This window comes from Pristis pectinata, chromosome 4 (genome assembly GCF_009764475.1).
Source record: "Pristis pectinata isolate sPriPec2 chromosome 4, sPriPec2.1.pri, whole genome shotgun sequence".
Taxonomy (NCBI): Eukaryota; Metazoa; Chordata; class Chondrichthyes; order Rhinopristiformes; family Pristidae; genus Pristis; species Pristis pectinata.
In genome coordinates, this window is record NC_067408.1 from 69,387,133 (window position 1) to 69,404,820 (window position 17,688).

Consider the following 17,688-nt stretch of genomic DNA (forward strand, 5'->3'; position numbering starts at 1 on the left):
GTGTTTTAAATAAATTTCTACAAATACTACTCAAACAAAATTAACCACTGAAAGATCGAAGAAACAACTGTTCATTAATTTTTAATGTGGGCTGATCTGCGGTGTTCCCAATCACATGGCATTTGGCTTGAACATTGTAGGTTAATGATGAAGTGAATCTACTTTTGTATAAGCACTTAAACCAAGGCAGAAGAGAGATTTAGCACCTGTAGAGTCAGGGGTTCAACAGGAAATATTTCAGGATATGAAACAATACACCTTGAAATTATAATTGCATTTATAACTACTGGCTGTTTTACTCAAGCTCCAGTGTGAGGAGGAGGGATACTGAAAATTATTCTGATTTAGTTTCAATACAAGCTGTCAGCAAGATTCAAACAAAAGCTTATTTAATAAATATTCCATAAAACTTCATTACCACAGGAATTAATTTCAAGACAGATACTCCGACCTAATCCATATTCCAGTTTGTTCTATGGGTTTCCTTTTTACTGGATTTACTTCCTGAAGTACTGTAAAATAGCAAATGTTACTTCCTTGCAAAAAAGGCAGCTAATCGTTGTTTTTTTATTGGGAGGACATGGAAATCTTGCGAGCTCATTTTCTTTAATTTTATGCCTCTATTTTTACTGCTTTTTTTGCCGTCTCTGAGCTCAAGTTGAGATTTGACATCATAACACTGTAAAACAGACTCCTGCGATAAATCTGTCTTGTAAGAAAAGTTTTTTGTAGATACTCCGACAACAGTTTTTATTTTACCACAGAGAATAGCTGGGCCAGCGTCCTTTACAGACACAATGACTTTTGCAGTATCAGTGCCGCTCAAGGTGTCGGTATTATTGCCAGTTCGTGAGTCATCCCTAATTCTATTGTAGTTTTGATCCACTACCCACTTATGCTGGCTAGAAAACTCGCAGCTATTAGACGTGGCGTGTAACACTCCTTCCACTTTTTGTGCACTTATCAGTGGCGCTGCATTGGACCAGGATTCACTAGAATGAGACAGAGGTTCATTCAACAAATTAGCTGACAGATTAGAAGATGTATTACCTGATATGTTCTGACTTTCTTTCAATTTCTTGGGGGTTGTAATTGATAAATCCAAGACACCATCCTGTTCAATCTGTTGATAAAAAAACTCATTTTTCTTTACTACAGATGTTCTTTTCATTGAAAGATCAAGAGCCTCTGCTTCAGTATTGAACTTACAATTGGTGTGTTGATAATCTTGTACTCCCCGGTGTTGGATGCACTCCAAGATTTTTTGTTCTTTTTCAGTTGACGTCTGGGTTCCTCTGTTTGTGGTGCTGCTACTGAAAGTAGTTTTTCTCTGCATGTCTGTTGATTTGTTAGGGTCCGAATCCTTGGCCATGGGAATAGGAATAGGGATGGGAATTGGTATTGGGACTGGAAGAGGAACTATCACTGGATATGGAACAAGAAGAGTGGCAGGAGGAACTAATGGAGAAAGCAGACCACCAAGGTTCTGTTGAGGAAGTGAGGAGAAACCTGTGGACATATTCTCAGGGCCCAATTGAACATTTGGTACTGATGGCATGGTGTGTGAAGGAAAAAAGTCCTGCAGAACTGTAGGAAAACCAGGGATCTGAAGGGGTGGTGGCAAGTCATACTCTGGCATTTGATTTGAAGATTTCTGGCCCAGTGGTTGGGACTGAATGCAAGAACCAGCAGCGCCTTGAATGTGGTTCTGGACAGAGTTCACAGGACTTGGGGTAGGTGAAGCCAACAGTAATGGAGAATTTAAATGCTGAATCAAATGCTGCTCCAGTAACACAGACAGTGGCACCGCACCTTGATTAGTCATTACCCATGGTGCATTACTACTAGGAGATACCTGTGGTGTTGAACTACCAGCCACCTGCAAGTGGATAGGTAGGACCATAGGATTATCTCCTAAACAAATTGGTTGCAGCACAGTAGCAGCCAGTTTAAGTGATACCCCACTTGGTGGGTCAGTTTGCGGTGTCATTATAGAAGAAGCTGGAACTGCAACTAAAGGGGAAAGTGCTTTTTTCATGATACCTGTAGGATTGATATTCCAAGCTTCTGCTGTGATGAGCTGAGTCACTCCATTCTCCAGTTTATTGTTTGTTATTGTAGGGGATGGAGAGTCTGTAACATCCATCGGCAGGTTAGACTGAGCCTCTTTGTAAAATCGATCCATCTTGTACTGGTTTAAGCATTTCATGCTACAGAACTGAATCTTGCTCTCACTGTCACTGGGGTCCACATTGTCTTTGGTGTGGTGAATGTGCTTACACCAATCACAGGCCTGCAAGTGAAATGGAAAAATCTATTAGTGACCAGGGCCTTTTAGGTTTCTTCACCCACAATGCTGGGATAAAAGAAGTTGTAAAAATCTAATACTAAATTCTCAATAACCGAAGATAATGTACTCAAGCCACGTTAGAATGCTGCAAGTTATTTTAAACAAGCATTTTATCAATCTAGTTAGTTTCACTTTTAGCAGGAATCAGGAGCTGAGAATGAGATCAGGAACTTGGAAAAGTCAAGTCTCATTGACTGGCTAATAGGAGGGCACTTTAACCAATAAAATGAAGGTGAGGTTAAGTGCAGCGGCCATTGTGAGAGTGGGCCAGTGTAAAAGTGGAGACTTGAGGCTTTGGCTAGAGAGGCTACAGCGAGGAACAGGTAAGGTTTTTTTAAAATTTCTTATTCATCCTTAGCACTGGACTCGGTGCAGGCAGGATGGTAGTTAGGGCAGTGGAATGCTGCTCCCGCAAGATGTGGGGAGTCAGGGAACCTCATGGTCTCCCTGATTACATCTGTGGGAAGTGATTCCAGCTGCAGCTCCTGACAGACCAGGTCTACGAACTGAAGCTGGAGTTGGATGTACTCAGGATCATCCAGGAGTCTGAGGATATCACAGACGAGACCTTTACTGAGGTGGTCATACCCAAGGTACAGGTTTCAGATAGATGGGTGACCACCAGGAAAAGCAAGGGGAGTAGGCAGGCAGTGCAGGATTCCTGTGGCCATTCCCCTCACTAACAGGTATACCTCTTTGGATACTGTTGAGGGGATGATCTTTCAGGAGCTAGCAGCAGTCAGGTCTCTGGAACTGTGACTGGCACAGAGGGAAAGGGTGCAGTCAGATAGGGTGATAATGATCAAGACTCAATAGTTAGGTGGACAGACAGGAGATTCTATGGCCACAGAAGAGATGCCAGGGTGATGTGTTGCCTCCTTGGTGCCAGCGCCAAGGTAGTCTCTGAGTGGGTGCAGGACATTCTCGAGGGAGAGGGCGAACAGTCAGGGGCCGTTGTACATGATAGTACAAATGACATAGGTAAAACAAGGGATGATATCCTGCAGAATGAGAATGGGGAGTTAGGTAAGAAGTTAAGAAGCAGGACAGAGGGTAGTGATCTCCTGATTACTCCCGGTGCAGTGTGCCAGCAAGGTCAGAAATAGAAGGATGGGCCAGATGAATTCGTAGCTGAGGAGCTGGTGCAGGGGGCAGGGATTCAGGTTCTTGGACCATTGGGATCTCTTCTGGGGTAGAGGTGACCTGTATAAGAGGGACAGGTTGCACTTTAACCAGAGAGGGACCAATATCCTTGCAGGGAAGTTTGCTAGCGCTACCCAGGAGAATTTAAACTAGATTGGCGGGGGGGGGGGGGGGGTGCGCTCTGAGCAGAAGCAAGTCATGGAATAAAGCAGTAGCCTGCAAGAGCAAGTTTAGTAGAGAAACAAGGGACTGCAGATGCTGGAATCTAGATGAAAAACACTATGATGCTGGAGGAACTCAGCCAGCCAGGCAGCATCTGTGGCGAAAAGCAGGCGGTCAATGTTTCAGATCAGGACCCTTCTTCAGGACTGAAGATAGGAAGAGGGGAAGCCCAATATATAGGAGGGGAAAGCAGAGCAGCGATAGGTGGACAGCAGAGGGGAGGTGGGGTGGGCACAAGGTGGTGATAGGTAGATACAGGCAAGAGATAGTGATAGGCTGGTGTGGGGGAGGAGGGGGGAGAGCAGATCCACCAGGGGGATGGGTCAAAAGATGAGGAGAGAAAGGAAAAAAAGGGGGTAGAACAAAAAAAAGAGGAGCAAGGAAAGGGAAGCATGGTAGGGGGGTTGGGGATTACTTAAAGTGGGAGAATTCAATGTTCATGCCTCTCACTTTAAGTAATCCCCACCTGACCTACCCCACAAACCCGCCCCCCCACCATGCTTCTTCTCCTCTTCCCTTTCCTTGCCCCTCTCTTTTTTTCTACCCCCTTTTTTCCCTTTCTCTCCTTACCTTTGACCCATCCCCCGGTGGATCTACTCTCCCGCGCACCTACCTATCACTATCTCTTACCTGCATCTACCTATCACCACCCTGTGCCCACCCCGCCTCCCCTCTGCTGTCCACCTATCACTGCTCTGCTTTTCCCTCCTATATATTGGGCTTCCCCTTTTCCTATCTTCAGTCCTGAAGAAGGGTCCTGGCCTGAAACGTTCACCGCCTGCTTTTCTCCACGGATACTGTCAGGCCTGCTGAGTTCCTCCAGCACCAGAGTGTTTTTCATCAGAGCAAGTTTAGTAATCAGGACAGCCAGGGGCACAGTAAAGGCAGGGAAAGGAATACTCATTCTGCATTTATTTCAATGCACGAGAATCAACAGGTAAGGCAGATGAACTCAGCATGGATTAGTTTGGAAGACTGGGAATGTTATAGTCATAACAGAGACATGGCTGAGAGAAGGGCAGGACTAGAAGCTCAATGTTCCAGGATACAGATGTTACAGGTTTGACAGAGGTACAAGTAAGCGAGGAGGGGGTGTTGCCTTTTTGATAAGGAAGGACGTAACAGCAGTGCTTAGAGATGATATTCTTGGAGGATCATCCAGTGAGGCCATATGGGTAGAACTTATGAACAAGGAGAGTGTCACTCTGGGGGAGGCTGTATTATGGACCTCCTGCCCCCCCCACCCACCAATAGTTAGAAGGAACTTGAGGGGCAGGTGTGCAGGGAAATTGCTCATAGCTGTAAGAATAACAGGGTTGTATTAGTGGGAGGTTTCAATTTCCCCAGTACTGACTGGCCCACAGAGTGTTAAGGGCCTGGACAGGGTGGAGTTTGTGACATGTGTCCAGGAAATTTTTGAGTCAATATACAGAGGGACATACTCAGTAGGGTGCAAAACTGGACCTTCTCTTGGGGAACAAGGCAGGGCAAGTAACTGAGGTGGCAGTCAGGGAGCACTTTGCCTCTAGTGACCATAATTCTATTAGTTTTAAGATAGTGATGGAAAAGGATAGGGCAGGTCCACAGGTTAGGGTCTTAAACTGGAGCAGGGCTAATTTTGAGGGAATTAGGCAGGATCTAGCAGAGGTCACTTGGGTGAGCCTGTTTGAAAGGAAGGGAACAAACGGCAAGTGGGAGGCTTTTAAGAGTGTGATATCGAGAGTCCAGGAGCAGAATGTTCTGTAAGGACGAAGGGGTAAACCTGGCAAGTTTAGGGAACCCTGGCAAGTTTAGGGAACCCTGGCTGACAAGAGATATTCAGGCTCTGGTCAAGACAAAAAAAAGCATACATTAGGTTTAGGAGGGCAGGGATGAGTGAATCCCTGAATAACTATAAGAAGAACACACGAGGAAAATCAGGAGGACAGAGTGTACAAGATGGATCTGGCAGGTAACAGTTAAGGAAAATCCCAAGAGGTTCTATAGATATATTAAAAGGGTGGCTAGGGAGAGACTAGATCCTTTTAGAGATCAGCAGGGCCACCTATGTCTGGAGCCGCAGGAGATGGGTGGGATTTTTAACAAATATTTCTCCTTGGTGTTTACTGAGGAGAAAATAACAGTTGTTTGAGATAAGGGAAACAAGTGGAAATGTTGTGGAGAACATTCATCTTACGAGGGAGGAGTTATTTGCAGCCATATAGTGCATTAAGGTGGATAAGTCCCCAGGGCCTGACAGAGTACATCTTCAGACTTAGTGGGAAGCTGGGAAAGAAATTGCAGAGGCCCTTGTGGAGATGTTTGTTTCATAGTTAGCCACTGGAGAATTCCCAGAAGACTGGAAGGTGGCTAACATTATTCTGTGGTTTAAAAAGGGTAGCGAGGACAAGCCAGGGAACTACAGACCAGTCAGCCTGACATCAGTGAAGTTACTGGAGGGAATTCTGAGGGACAGCACCTACCAGCATTTGGATAGTCAGTCTGCTTAGGAGGAGTCAGCATGGCTTTGTGCATGGGAAGTCATGTTTGACAAATCTTCTGGAATTCTTTGAAGAGGTAACCAAAAGTGTAGATGAGGGTAGGGCAGTGGATGTTGTCCATTTGGACTTTAGCAAGGCCTTCGACTGGGTTCCACATAGCAGGCTGGTCTTGAAGGTTAGGTCCCATGGAATCCAGGGAGAGCTAGTTAGGTGGGTTCAAAATTGGCCGGAGGTAGGAAGCAGAGGGTGGTGATTGAAGGTTGCTTCCCAGAATGGTGACTGGTGACTAGTGACTAGTGGTATGCTGCAGGGGTTGGTATTGAGACCCTCATTATTCGTTATTTATATAAATGATTTGGATGTGAATGCACAAGGCTTGATTAGTAAGTTTGCAGATGACATGAAATTCAGGTGTTGTTGTTGATAGTGAAGGTTATTGTAGATTACAGGAGAATCTTGATCAGTTAGGGAAGTGGGCCGAGGAGTGGCAAATGGATTTCAATACAGAAAAATGTTAGGTGGTGCATTTTGGAATGTCAAACCAATGTAGGACTTGTACTGTTAATGGTAGGGCACTAGGCAACGTAATGGAACAGAGGGAACTAGGAGTACAAGTACATGGTTCATTGAAAGCAGCGTCACAGGTAGACTGGTGAAAAAGGCATTTTGCTCGCTGGCCTTCATCAGTCAGGGCATTGAGTATAGGGAATTGGGACATTATGTTGCAGTTGTACAAGTTGTTGGTGAGGCCATACTTGGAGTGCTGTGTACAGTTTGTCACCCTGTTATAGGAAAGATGTGGTTAAACTGGAAAAAGTGCAGAAAAAATTTACAAGAATGTTGCCAGGTCTAGGAGGGCCTGGCCAGGCTAGGTCTTTATTGCTCAGAACGTAGGAGAATGAGGGGTGACCTTATGGTTTAAAGTTGAGGGGCATAGATAAAGGTGGACGGTAACAGTCTTTTCCCCAGGGTAAGGGAGTCCAAAACTAGGGGCATAGATTTAGAGGGAGGGAAAAGATTTTTAAAAAAAAAGGGACCCGAGGGGCAACTTTTTCCATACAGAGGTTGGTGAGTATATGGAATGAACTGCCAGAGGAAGTGGTTGAGGCAGGTACAGTAGTAGCATTTAAGAAGCACTTAAGAAGCACTTGGATAGGTACATAGAGGGGAGGGGCCTGGAGGGATATGGGCCAAACGCAGGAAATTGGGACTAGCTTTGTGGACAACGTAGTCGGCATGGACTTGTTGGGCTGTTTCCATGCTGTATTAGTCAATGACTTTTTTTTAAAAATTCCTTCCTATCTTGGTCCACTGGTTCAGTGCACTAACTTACCCAAAAGATAGGACAAATCATCTACTCACAGTTCTCCACCAATATCTCAAATCTCTCAACCGGGCACCGAACTCATTTCCTCAAGATATCTTCCCTTCAAAGCCCCTAACCTTGTCATACTCCAACCTCGCATAGCCCATGTCTACCTCCTTCCCAGAGATCCACAAGCAGGAATCTCCATGGTTTCAGCCCACTCGTCTCACCAAATTTTTTTTTCCCCAAACTTGAGTCCATCCTTTCTTCCCTTCACACTTACACCTGAAATACATGTGGTCACCTTTGCCACGTTGACAGATTCCAGTTTCCTGGTCCCAAATGGTTTGCGTTCTCCACAGACAAACAAGCCCTCTACACCTCCATCCCATACCAGGATGGTTTGAGGGCCCTCTGCTTACTTGGAAGCCCAACCAGTTCCCTTTGACCAACACACTCATTCACTGAACTGAACTCATTCTTACATTGAATAACTTCTTCATTTCTGCTCAGTCTGCAGATCATAAGGTGTAGTGATGGGAACTCGCATGAGCTCAAGCTACGAATCTCTTTGTAGGATGGGTGGAAGAATCCTTGCTTCAGCCCTACTCAGATGTGGATTGGGTGACCATGTGGCAGAGCACCACCCATTTCTGCATAGGCAGCTCGGCTCTTCCACATGCCAGTCACTTTAATTCTCATCCCATTCCCATTAATCAATCATTCATGGTCTCCTGCACTGTTCTGATGAAATCCAATGCAAGCTTGAGAAACAGCACCTCTGTCTTGGTGTGTTGCAGCCTTCAGGATTCAATATTGAATTCAGTAATTTCAGTTAACTTGTTTTTCTGTTTGTATCAGAACTGGCCAGATCAACTCTAATATCCACCTGTAATATTAACCAGGTTTTTCTCTCTCCACAGGCATCACCCAATGTGCTGGGAAGTTCCAGTATTCTTTTGGTTTCATGTTCATCAACAACTGTGACCTATGTTTCACAGCATTAAAACACCCCTTTGTTTTCTCTTTTTAAATTGTCGTCACTGAATCTCTTTATGCAGATAGCTCTGTAACTACTAGACTTGTCTAAGCAACCCTGGCCTTGCCCCAAAGATTTCTTTTTGTGTTATCCAGCCCCCACTAACTTGTACGCATTTTCCCAGTACCGATGAAAGCATCTTTGACCCGAAATGTTAACTCAGTTTCCCTTTCCGCACATGCTGCCTGATCTGTTAGGTGTTTCCAGCATCTTCTTCTTGTTTCTGTTGACATTGCAACAAGGGCAAATTGTGAAAGAAAGTACAACCACAAAAAGATGTATATTGAAGTAAAGTTTGTGGAAATAACGTTGGTAGTTTGCATCAACAGGTATGTAGTCTCATGAGAACATATAGAATCATAGGGAGGACCGAAAAAAAAATACAGGTTTTAAAGGCAGTTTATACTTGTTTCTTGACGCTCTTTGCTCAATTTATACATTTTTTAAAATCTTTAAATTAGTATCGATGATATTGATAAATATTGTCACATTCATTCTAATGGATAAACTCAGTCAGAATAAAGAAGTCTGTTCATTGAATGTACTAATTAAAGGTCACAGAATTTTGTCTTAAACTAAAAACACAAATTAAAACATAACATGCATTATAAAAATTTTCCATTAAAATAAGTGCCACCTACCGAAGGCATTAAGATTTTGTGGGCGTAACCATTCATTTTCATTTTGTGATTTTTGGAGTACAGATTTCCACCCTCCACGTAAAAAAACTCAAGTATATTGGCTATTATACCCCTTTACTGTCCTATACTTTCCCTTTCTGCACCATTCGTTCTGCTGCAACTTGAAACAGTTAAGAGACCTATGTCACATTGCCCTATGTGCCCAAGTATCAGATCATTATCAGCAGAGCTCAATATAGTTAACAAGTTCGCCTCCAAGCCAATATATGTTTTAATATCTCTTGAAAACACAAGTCTCTCATTTTTCAATTGATGTGTTTGGCAACTATTAAAAAGAAACTTGAAACAAATTAAAATAATAGAATTAGGACTACAATAATTTTAACAGAGTCTGTACCTCGGGTACTGGAGGAGTAATGTTTTTTTTCCCCCATCTATCAGTGAAGTGAGACAACCTGAACTGGAACCTTTCCACAATTGTGCTAGGTAATAAATGGCCAGCTGTAGCCAATAGCTGATAGCAAGGCAAACCTGCTAAAGTTGTTTCTCAGCTATCTCAAGCAACTCAAAAGGCAGAATTAATGAAACCAAGACACAACATATCCAAACAAGTTCAGGTAACCAGCAAGTTTAACCTTTCAGCATTTGAAGTAATGTATTTGCTGGACAGCAGGCAGAAAATCAAACAGAATCCCAGCTTTCAATGAAAGCAGCAGAGTCCAGGCTTTGTGCATTTAGAGCATCAATCTCTCTCCCCACCACCCCCACGGCCTCAGCAGGAATATCAGGGAGGCTGTGGTGACATCCAATGCAACCTGCAAAAATTATATGAGACATTACTTTTTGAACATTCTAATGCCTTTTTTCTTGTTTGCAAAGTGATTAACACACTATTTACACAGAGCGTTAACACACTGAAATCAATACATAAATTTGCCATTGTGTTAATATAGTGGGCAAATGGACAGACGTTGTAACAATTCTAACAGTACAGGTTTGCAGCATGGATTGGAGTTTAAGGATGGCCAAGGTATGTCCTCTTGATTGAGAGGACAATGTGGATAATATTCAGGGAGGAACAGCAAAAGATTAATGCACATTTCTTGAATACTTTGCATTACCTCAGGAAACTGCAAAATCACTTGACAACCAAAGAGATACTTTTGACAGTGTCCACATAACTGAGAAAATATGGCAGCTACACGCAGAAAGCCAGCACAAATCATCAAGTAAACAAATATCTGGCCAGTGCAAAAGGGACAACTTCCCTTCTCTTATTCAAGTAGTGCATGGGATCTTTTATATTCACCCAAAATGGTTCAATATCTCAACCAAAAGATAACATCTGCAACAGTGCTGCACTCCTTCAGTTACCACAATGAAATGCCAACCAGATTTGAATGGGGCCTGAATTCACTGGCCTCTGAATCAGAGACAAGAGAGGGCTACCACCAAACCAAGGCTGTCACCATTAATAGAACGTCTTTGTCTCTGAAGTCTACTGTCTCATTTCCATTTTCACTCACAGGGTAGATGGAGAGAAAAGCATAATTCATGAGCAGATTTCTCATGGTAATTTCACCTTCAATTAGCCATTTCAAACATCATGCCAAAGAATTTACCAAACATTTTTATATTTTTGGATCTTTTCAAAATTTGTTGCCTAAAGTATTTGGTATTTTGTACTTCATTGGAGCATCTGAACTCCAAACCTTCCAGTGTGACCAAAGGCAAGTTTTTGATTTTTTCCTGACTTCACACAGAGTAGATGGTATCTGGAATGAGCTCCCGGAGAAGGTGGTGGAGGCAGGAATAACAACATTTAAGAGGCATCTAGACAGCAACTTCATAAAGGATATATTCTGGTATTTGTAACTGTTACCTCAGAGCTTATTTGAGAATTAAAGATACAAAATAATGTTTTTGGAAAATGGACAAATACACAAGTAAAATTCATAGTATACTTTTATGTTGACAATAAACAATCAAACTAACACAAATAAAGGTCTGCAACACTACAGGACAATGAAGTCAAAGGAAAACCGTTGTAGTTGTTGGAAGTAAATCATCCCCAACACAGGAGTTCCTCAGGGTAGTGTCCTCAGCCCAACCATCTTCAGCTGCTTCAGCAATGACCTTCCTACCATAACAAGGTCATACATGGGAATGTGAACAGATGATTGTGCAATGTTCAAGTTCATTTGCAATTCCTCAGCAAATTAAGCAGTCCATGCCTCAAATGAGTTAGCATTGTACAGTGTAGAAATAAGCCCTTCAGCCCACTGCGTCTATTGCAAATCATCGTGCCCATCTGTACTAATAAAACTTAACTGCTTTGATTCCATATCCCTCTATACCTTCCTCATTCAAGTACCTATCCAGATGCCTCTTGAAAGTTGTTACTGTTCCTGTCTCCACCACCTTCTCTGGCGCCTCATTCCAGATACCAACTACACTGTGTGAAAAATTTCTCTCAGGTCCCTATTAAACCTTCCTTTCACCTCAAACCTATGCCCTCCAGTTTTAGCCACTGCTACCATGGGAAGCAGACACTGGCTATCACCTCAAACCTATGCCCTCCAGTTTTAGCCACTGCTACCATGGGAAGCAGACACTGGCTATCTACCCTATCTATGCCTCTCATCAACCTATCCCTGAATATTATTTTACTCTTGCTGTGTTTAAGTGGCAAAAGCATCTGTGCCACAAGAGTACCAGGCAATGGCTACCTCCAATAAGAGTCCAAAAACCTTTCATTGATATTCAATGGCATTATGAGCAAGTTCCCCATCACCATCCTGGGAGGTCAGCCCTGAGCAGCCACATAAGTACTATGGCTACAAGAGCAGGTCAGAGGCTGGATCTCCTGTGGTGAATGACTCACCATCTCAAAGTTTTTCCTCATATTTAATCATAGTTTCTCACAACGTAGATGGAGGCTATTCAGCCCATCAAGCCTGTTTGCTTTTAGAGTATCCCCAATGATCCCGAATGTCAACCTATTACCCTATAACCTATTCTACACCTTCATTCTCTTATCTTCACTAGAGGCAATGTAGAGTAACCAATTAACCTACCAAAGAACACAATTTTGGTACGTACGAGATAACAGCAGCACCCAAGAGAATCCCACATGAGCATAGGGAGAACATTCAAACTCCTTGGAAATGGCACCAGGAGGTCAGGATTGAAGCTTGGGGCAATCTATGAGACAGTGACACTACTTGCTGTGCCACCCCTTTCCACCAACTACAAGGCACAAGTCAGGCACGCTTGCCTGGATGAATACAGCTCCAACACCATCCAGGAAAAGCAGCCAGCTTGAATAGCATCCCAATTGCCACTGTAAACATTTATTCCCGCCACCACCAGCACACTGTGGCTGTAGTGTGTAGCATCTATAAAAGGCACTGCATTTACTCACCTAAATCTATTCCAATAAACAATCACTTGTATCACCTAGAAGGTGCATGTGAAGACTGCCACCTGAAGATTACCCCACAGGTTACACACCATCCTGACTTTGGAATATATCATTGTTCCTTCTTCATTGCTGGGTCTAAATCCTGGAACTCCCCACCCAACAGCACCATAGGAGTTCCTTCACTGCAAGGACTGCAGTGGTTCAAGGCAGCAGCTCACAACCACCTAATAAAGGACAGTTAGGGGTGGGAAAAATGCTGTCCTTGCCAGTGGCATCCACAACCTGAAAAATAAATGCCTTCATCAGCTGTTAACTCTACATTTCAGCCAGAGTCATTTTGGCGCATACACCCACTCATTAGCTACTGCATCAACATTGACAAGCAGCTAAGGAGCAAACAGGTCAAATCAATAGCCTGGAGTGGTGCTAAGCAAAATATCCTAAAATCTTTGTGACTTGTCCAGGGTGGCTTTGGTCACTTTATTGTTGAGCATGTCTATTGGAATGAACAAATGGAAAAATAAAGTGCATATTATCAAAGGACAACATGTACATTTGAATGAAAGATTCTTCATTATGATCTTGTCTATAGAAGCAGATGTTACAGTAGCTAGCAGTAAACCACCCACCTATTTGGATTTAAGTATATTGTGTGGTAAGTGATGAAGAATTATTCACTATAGATGAATTGCATTTCATTCCCATGGCTTAGGGAACGATCTGCAAAATTCAGCTTCAGGCACATGCATTTTGTATGTTCACTAACAATATAGGATTACAAAAAATGAGTAGAAATGTCAATTACTGAAAAGTACATTGCTTGAATATGTGGAATAAAAATGGAAAAACATCTGCAATGTCAATGTTGAAAATTATCCATGAACAGCTCAAGAGAGAGGAATTGATTTTCAAATTCTTTTGAGAACAGACCACAAACTAACAGTTAACAAGCTCTATGCACCATAAATAATTCCATTTTAATTGTAAGTAAACGAATCAAGAGAATCAAATCTTAATTTTGTGATTAATCTAGTAGCTGTTTAAAATGTACATGAGATTGGGACAAAATTAGCAGTGACCAAATGTTGTAAAGTATCTTATTTAAAATTTGTTTTGCTGAAAGTAAAATCATGAATGCTAGAAATTGATCACTATCTGAAAAAGGAAGAAAGAGGTCATCACTGGCTCATGTGCTGATGAAGAGTTTGACTCAAAATGTCAACCTAATTTCCATTTGAAAATGGAAAATTGCATCCTTGGAATTATCTGCCCCAGAGGACTGCAGAGCCTCAGTCACTGATTTTGTTCAATATCTGGATATTAGAGGAATCAAGGGATAGGGAGATAGGGCAGGAAAATGGTGTTGAGGTAGAAGATTAGCCATTGTCTTATTGAATGGAGGAGCAAACTCCAGGGGTGGAATGGGCCACTCCTACTCCTATTTTCTATGGTTCTTAAAACAGCATAAATTGTGCACTAAACACACAACATATGGTAGTAGCTGTACACTGTATTCTGCTTCTGAAACTCAGTTACAATGACTAATCATTACCATAGAACACAATTGAGGAAAATTACTACTCTGTAAAAGTTTATTACTTAATTTATTGTTATATTGCAGTTTTATTGATTAACAGTTGGCACATGTGCAATCTGGATTTAATGGCACTTGGCAATAGTTAAGAGGCAAGATTAAACACTTCTTTTTTAAAATAGGTTAATGGCTTTAAGAGTTTATGATTTACCTCTCAGGGATGTGGGTTACGAACCAGTCATGGCATGCATTTTAAGTTGATATATTTTCAAACAGCTAATGTCCGAAGCTAATCACAAACCTGAAGGTGAACATTAGCCAGGGGGTAGGAATAGGATAGCAACTAAAAGGAGGATAGGAGAACCAGGGGCATGGCAACAAGGCATTTAAAACAAAACAAAAAAAAATCAAGAGTCAGTAAAAACAATAATAGGAATATTCTCAGGCAAATATAATCAAAGCTAAACAGTTACAGCAGATCCTTTAAGTTCTGAAAAATATTCCAATTCCAAAACAATGATGTTCTTTTAAGATTTTTGATATGAACTTAACTGTAATTTCACAAATAACTCTAATTCTACCTATAATTTACAATTTTATTTTAATCATGAAAATAATAATCAAAACTGCAGACAATGGAAATCTAAAATAAAATGTGAAAGCTGGTGGTTCTGATTTGGGGTCTTTGACATAAAAGATTAACTTTTCTCCTTTCTCAGATGCTGCCTGACATGCTGAGCGTTTCTGGTATTTTCTGTTTTTATTATTTATTCATCAGACTTTCTGATCAGGTGCGGTTTTGACTGGAAGCAGGATTGAAGGGTGGGTGTCTGGCAGAATGGGCACCAAATTCACAGCACCTCCTGGGCCAGGTTAATTTAAGACTTCTGTATGATCTCCATGCATCAGAATGCCTCTGACTGGGTGGCAGGAAATACGAGCTGCTCTCGTAGGTTTAAAGGTTGCTACAACTTGAAGGGGATCATTACAGTCTTACTGAACCTATGCAAGACAGTTTAATGGAAAGAAAAATCTCAGGTCAGGTGACAGACAGCCCCAGTTTGATCAGGTACGGAGATTTCATCTTAGTTCAAAGATGAAAATGACATTTTAGAAATCTCCAGCAGCAGACTATATCTGGAGGAAAAGGAAACCATTTCAAAAGGGAAAATTATAATCAATGGAATCTGTAGCAACATGCTCCAGAGCCCCTTTTGGAGAAACCTATTCCTGTGCACAAAGCCTTTTGGTAGACACCAGAGTTCAGGAAATCTACACAATGATGATTGCTGTGTCAATGAAAAATGAATAAAGGTGGCAATCTGTTGCAAATAAATCAGGAAGTCTTTCCTGAAATTAAGCTTTTGTAGCAATGAATTTTTGCTGTAGTGTTGAAATTATTAATTTAAAGGAAAACAAAAATAATTCATCTCACAGCTCCAGTGATCTGGGTTCAATCCGAACATCAAATGCTGTCTGTGTGGTGTTTGCACATTCTTCCCATGACCATGTGGATCCTCCTGTTTTCTCCCACATCCCAAACATGTACTGGTAGGTTAACTGGCTACTGCAAATTGCCCCAGGTGTAGCTTAGTGACAAAAACTCAAAAAGGAGTATAGATAATGGAGAGAATAAATTGCAGGGTTAAATAAAACAAGGACAAATGAAACAGATGAAACTCTTCTGCTAGGAGCTAGTGTGGAATCTCCTCCTGCATCATAATAAGTTAAGTTATCCTGAGTGTCAACTGTTTATTAGTGCATTTGTGGAACTTAGTACAAGATGACTGGAAAAAATTCATGATTTCTGACATTTATTGTAATCTCCAGTGGCCTCAATCTTCAATTGGACACAAGTCATCTAAACTTTAGCCTTAATGTTACTAAGAACTTTGTATTTGTCCTCCCCACCCACAGGGGCAAATGGAGGATTTCTACCACTCTGCTCCCAGCCTCCCTCCCCATTCTACAAGTCTTGAGGACAAAAACTGTTCACTTTCATCTCAGTGTAATGGACATTAAGGCACTGCTTTGTCCTCCCTCTCTGTGCCCCAACCCCACCAAAAGTCAGATTCATTTCCAATTCACTGTGGAAACATACATTTTGGAAAATAAAACATTTTAGGAGTAACGTTTGTATTAACATGTACATGAAAAACTGGTCACTAAAAAGAAATCAAAGCTTAAATATCATTTAACTTTTTTTCTTCCTTTCTAGTGTCTAATGAAAACTACATCAATGCACAACTCCCACCTGTCATGAGAGCTGCACTGGTGCTATGGAGGACAAAGTCCAAAGCCAATGTGCTGTTAAATGCAAAAAGACAAAAAGTTGATTTTGTGATCATTTAAACGTTTGAAAGCATTTTCTATGTCTATTCCTTGATATAAGTACCCTTTTGATATTTTTCCAAAATAGTAGTGTCACTACTATTCTAACAACCCAAGTGATTGTAGATTCAGCAATGACAAACTAACTTGTATCCTCATAAGTGACACCCTTCTGCCTAAATAGACTTTGAACTATTACGGGTATCAACATACCCTCTATTACTACTGTCAAGACCCAATATAGTGATGTTAACACCTTAAATTCCAGTGGAACTGCAATTCAGAAGTGACTCCAGTGCATACAAAGTTACTGCACCACATGTTCAGTTAATACAATAGAGGACTAATCCCTAGTCCCAAAATGAATGTTTTAGTCAACAAATGATGTTAATAGAGACAAGAGACTACAGATGCTGGAATCTAGAGTAACAAAATTTGCTGGAGGAACTCAACAGGTTGAGCAGCATCTGTGGGAGGAATGGAATTGTTGATGTTGTTTCATGTTGAAACCCTGCGTCAGGACTCATAACATTAATAGATTCTGGTCCATGACAAAGTAAAAATTCTATTATTATATAAGGACAATGCAGTTCTTCTAATGAATGACTGAGTTTAAGAAAATCTACTTAATTGGTCTTGCTTTGATCTTGATAATAATCTCCAAAGTGTAACAGTCTCTGCTGATATCTGGTAATATGTTTGAATCTCAAAACTACACTTATTGTGAATATTTCAGATATTTGGTACAGCAAAATTTCTTCTAGACAACAAAAACAATGTAACAGTGATAAAGTGCTTTGATTCTTATAAAACAGAGCTTCCAAATCTTAATTTTTGACTGCAACAGCAAAATAAAAAAAACAAAATTTTACACATGTACTGAATGTACCAGTAATAAATACCTTTATGAAAGGAGTTCAGACTGTGAACCAAACTATGTTTTTGTCAGTAATAAAGACTATCAACACAATGCACTTTCATCAGAGAATCCTCCTGTAAATGAGCTCCCAGGAACTAAAAACGACTTTTAAAAGAATCAACTCAGAAGCAATTTGTAAAACTGATTTAAAGTGCCTTTCATAGAATTAATTTCTTTTTGTATTTTTGGTGGACAAAGAAAAATCATCCTGTTCTCTTTTCACAGAATAAAAACAACAAACATCAATTGATAGGATCTTATCAAACACATGGAACACTTTGCTTAATAAATAAGAGGCA

At 41.3% G+C, this 17,688-nt stretch overlaps 1 protein-coding gene across 5 annotated transcripts in view; it reads right to left on the bottom strand.

Annotated features, from left to right (window-relative positions):
• Nucleotides 1–65: 65 nt before the first annotated feature.
• Nucleotides 66–17,688, bottom strand: part of si:ch211-161f7.2 (retinoic acid-induced protein 2) — a 59,034-nt gene continuing 41,411 nt past the window's right edge. For all 5 annotated transcript variants that reach the window (XM_052015093.1, XM_052015095.1, XM_052015094.1 and 2 more), the window contains exon 2: nucleotides 66–2,293. In XM_052015093.1, the coding sequence (XP_051871053.1) occupies nucleotides 530–2,293 (1,764 nt within the window). In that variant the 3' untranslated portion in view covers nucleotides 66–529. The remainder of the gene's footprint in view (nucleotides 2,294–17,688) is intronic.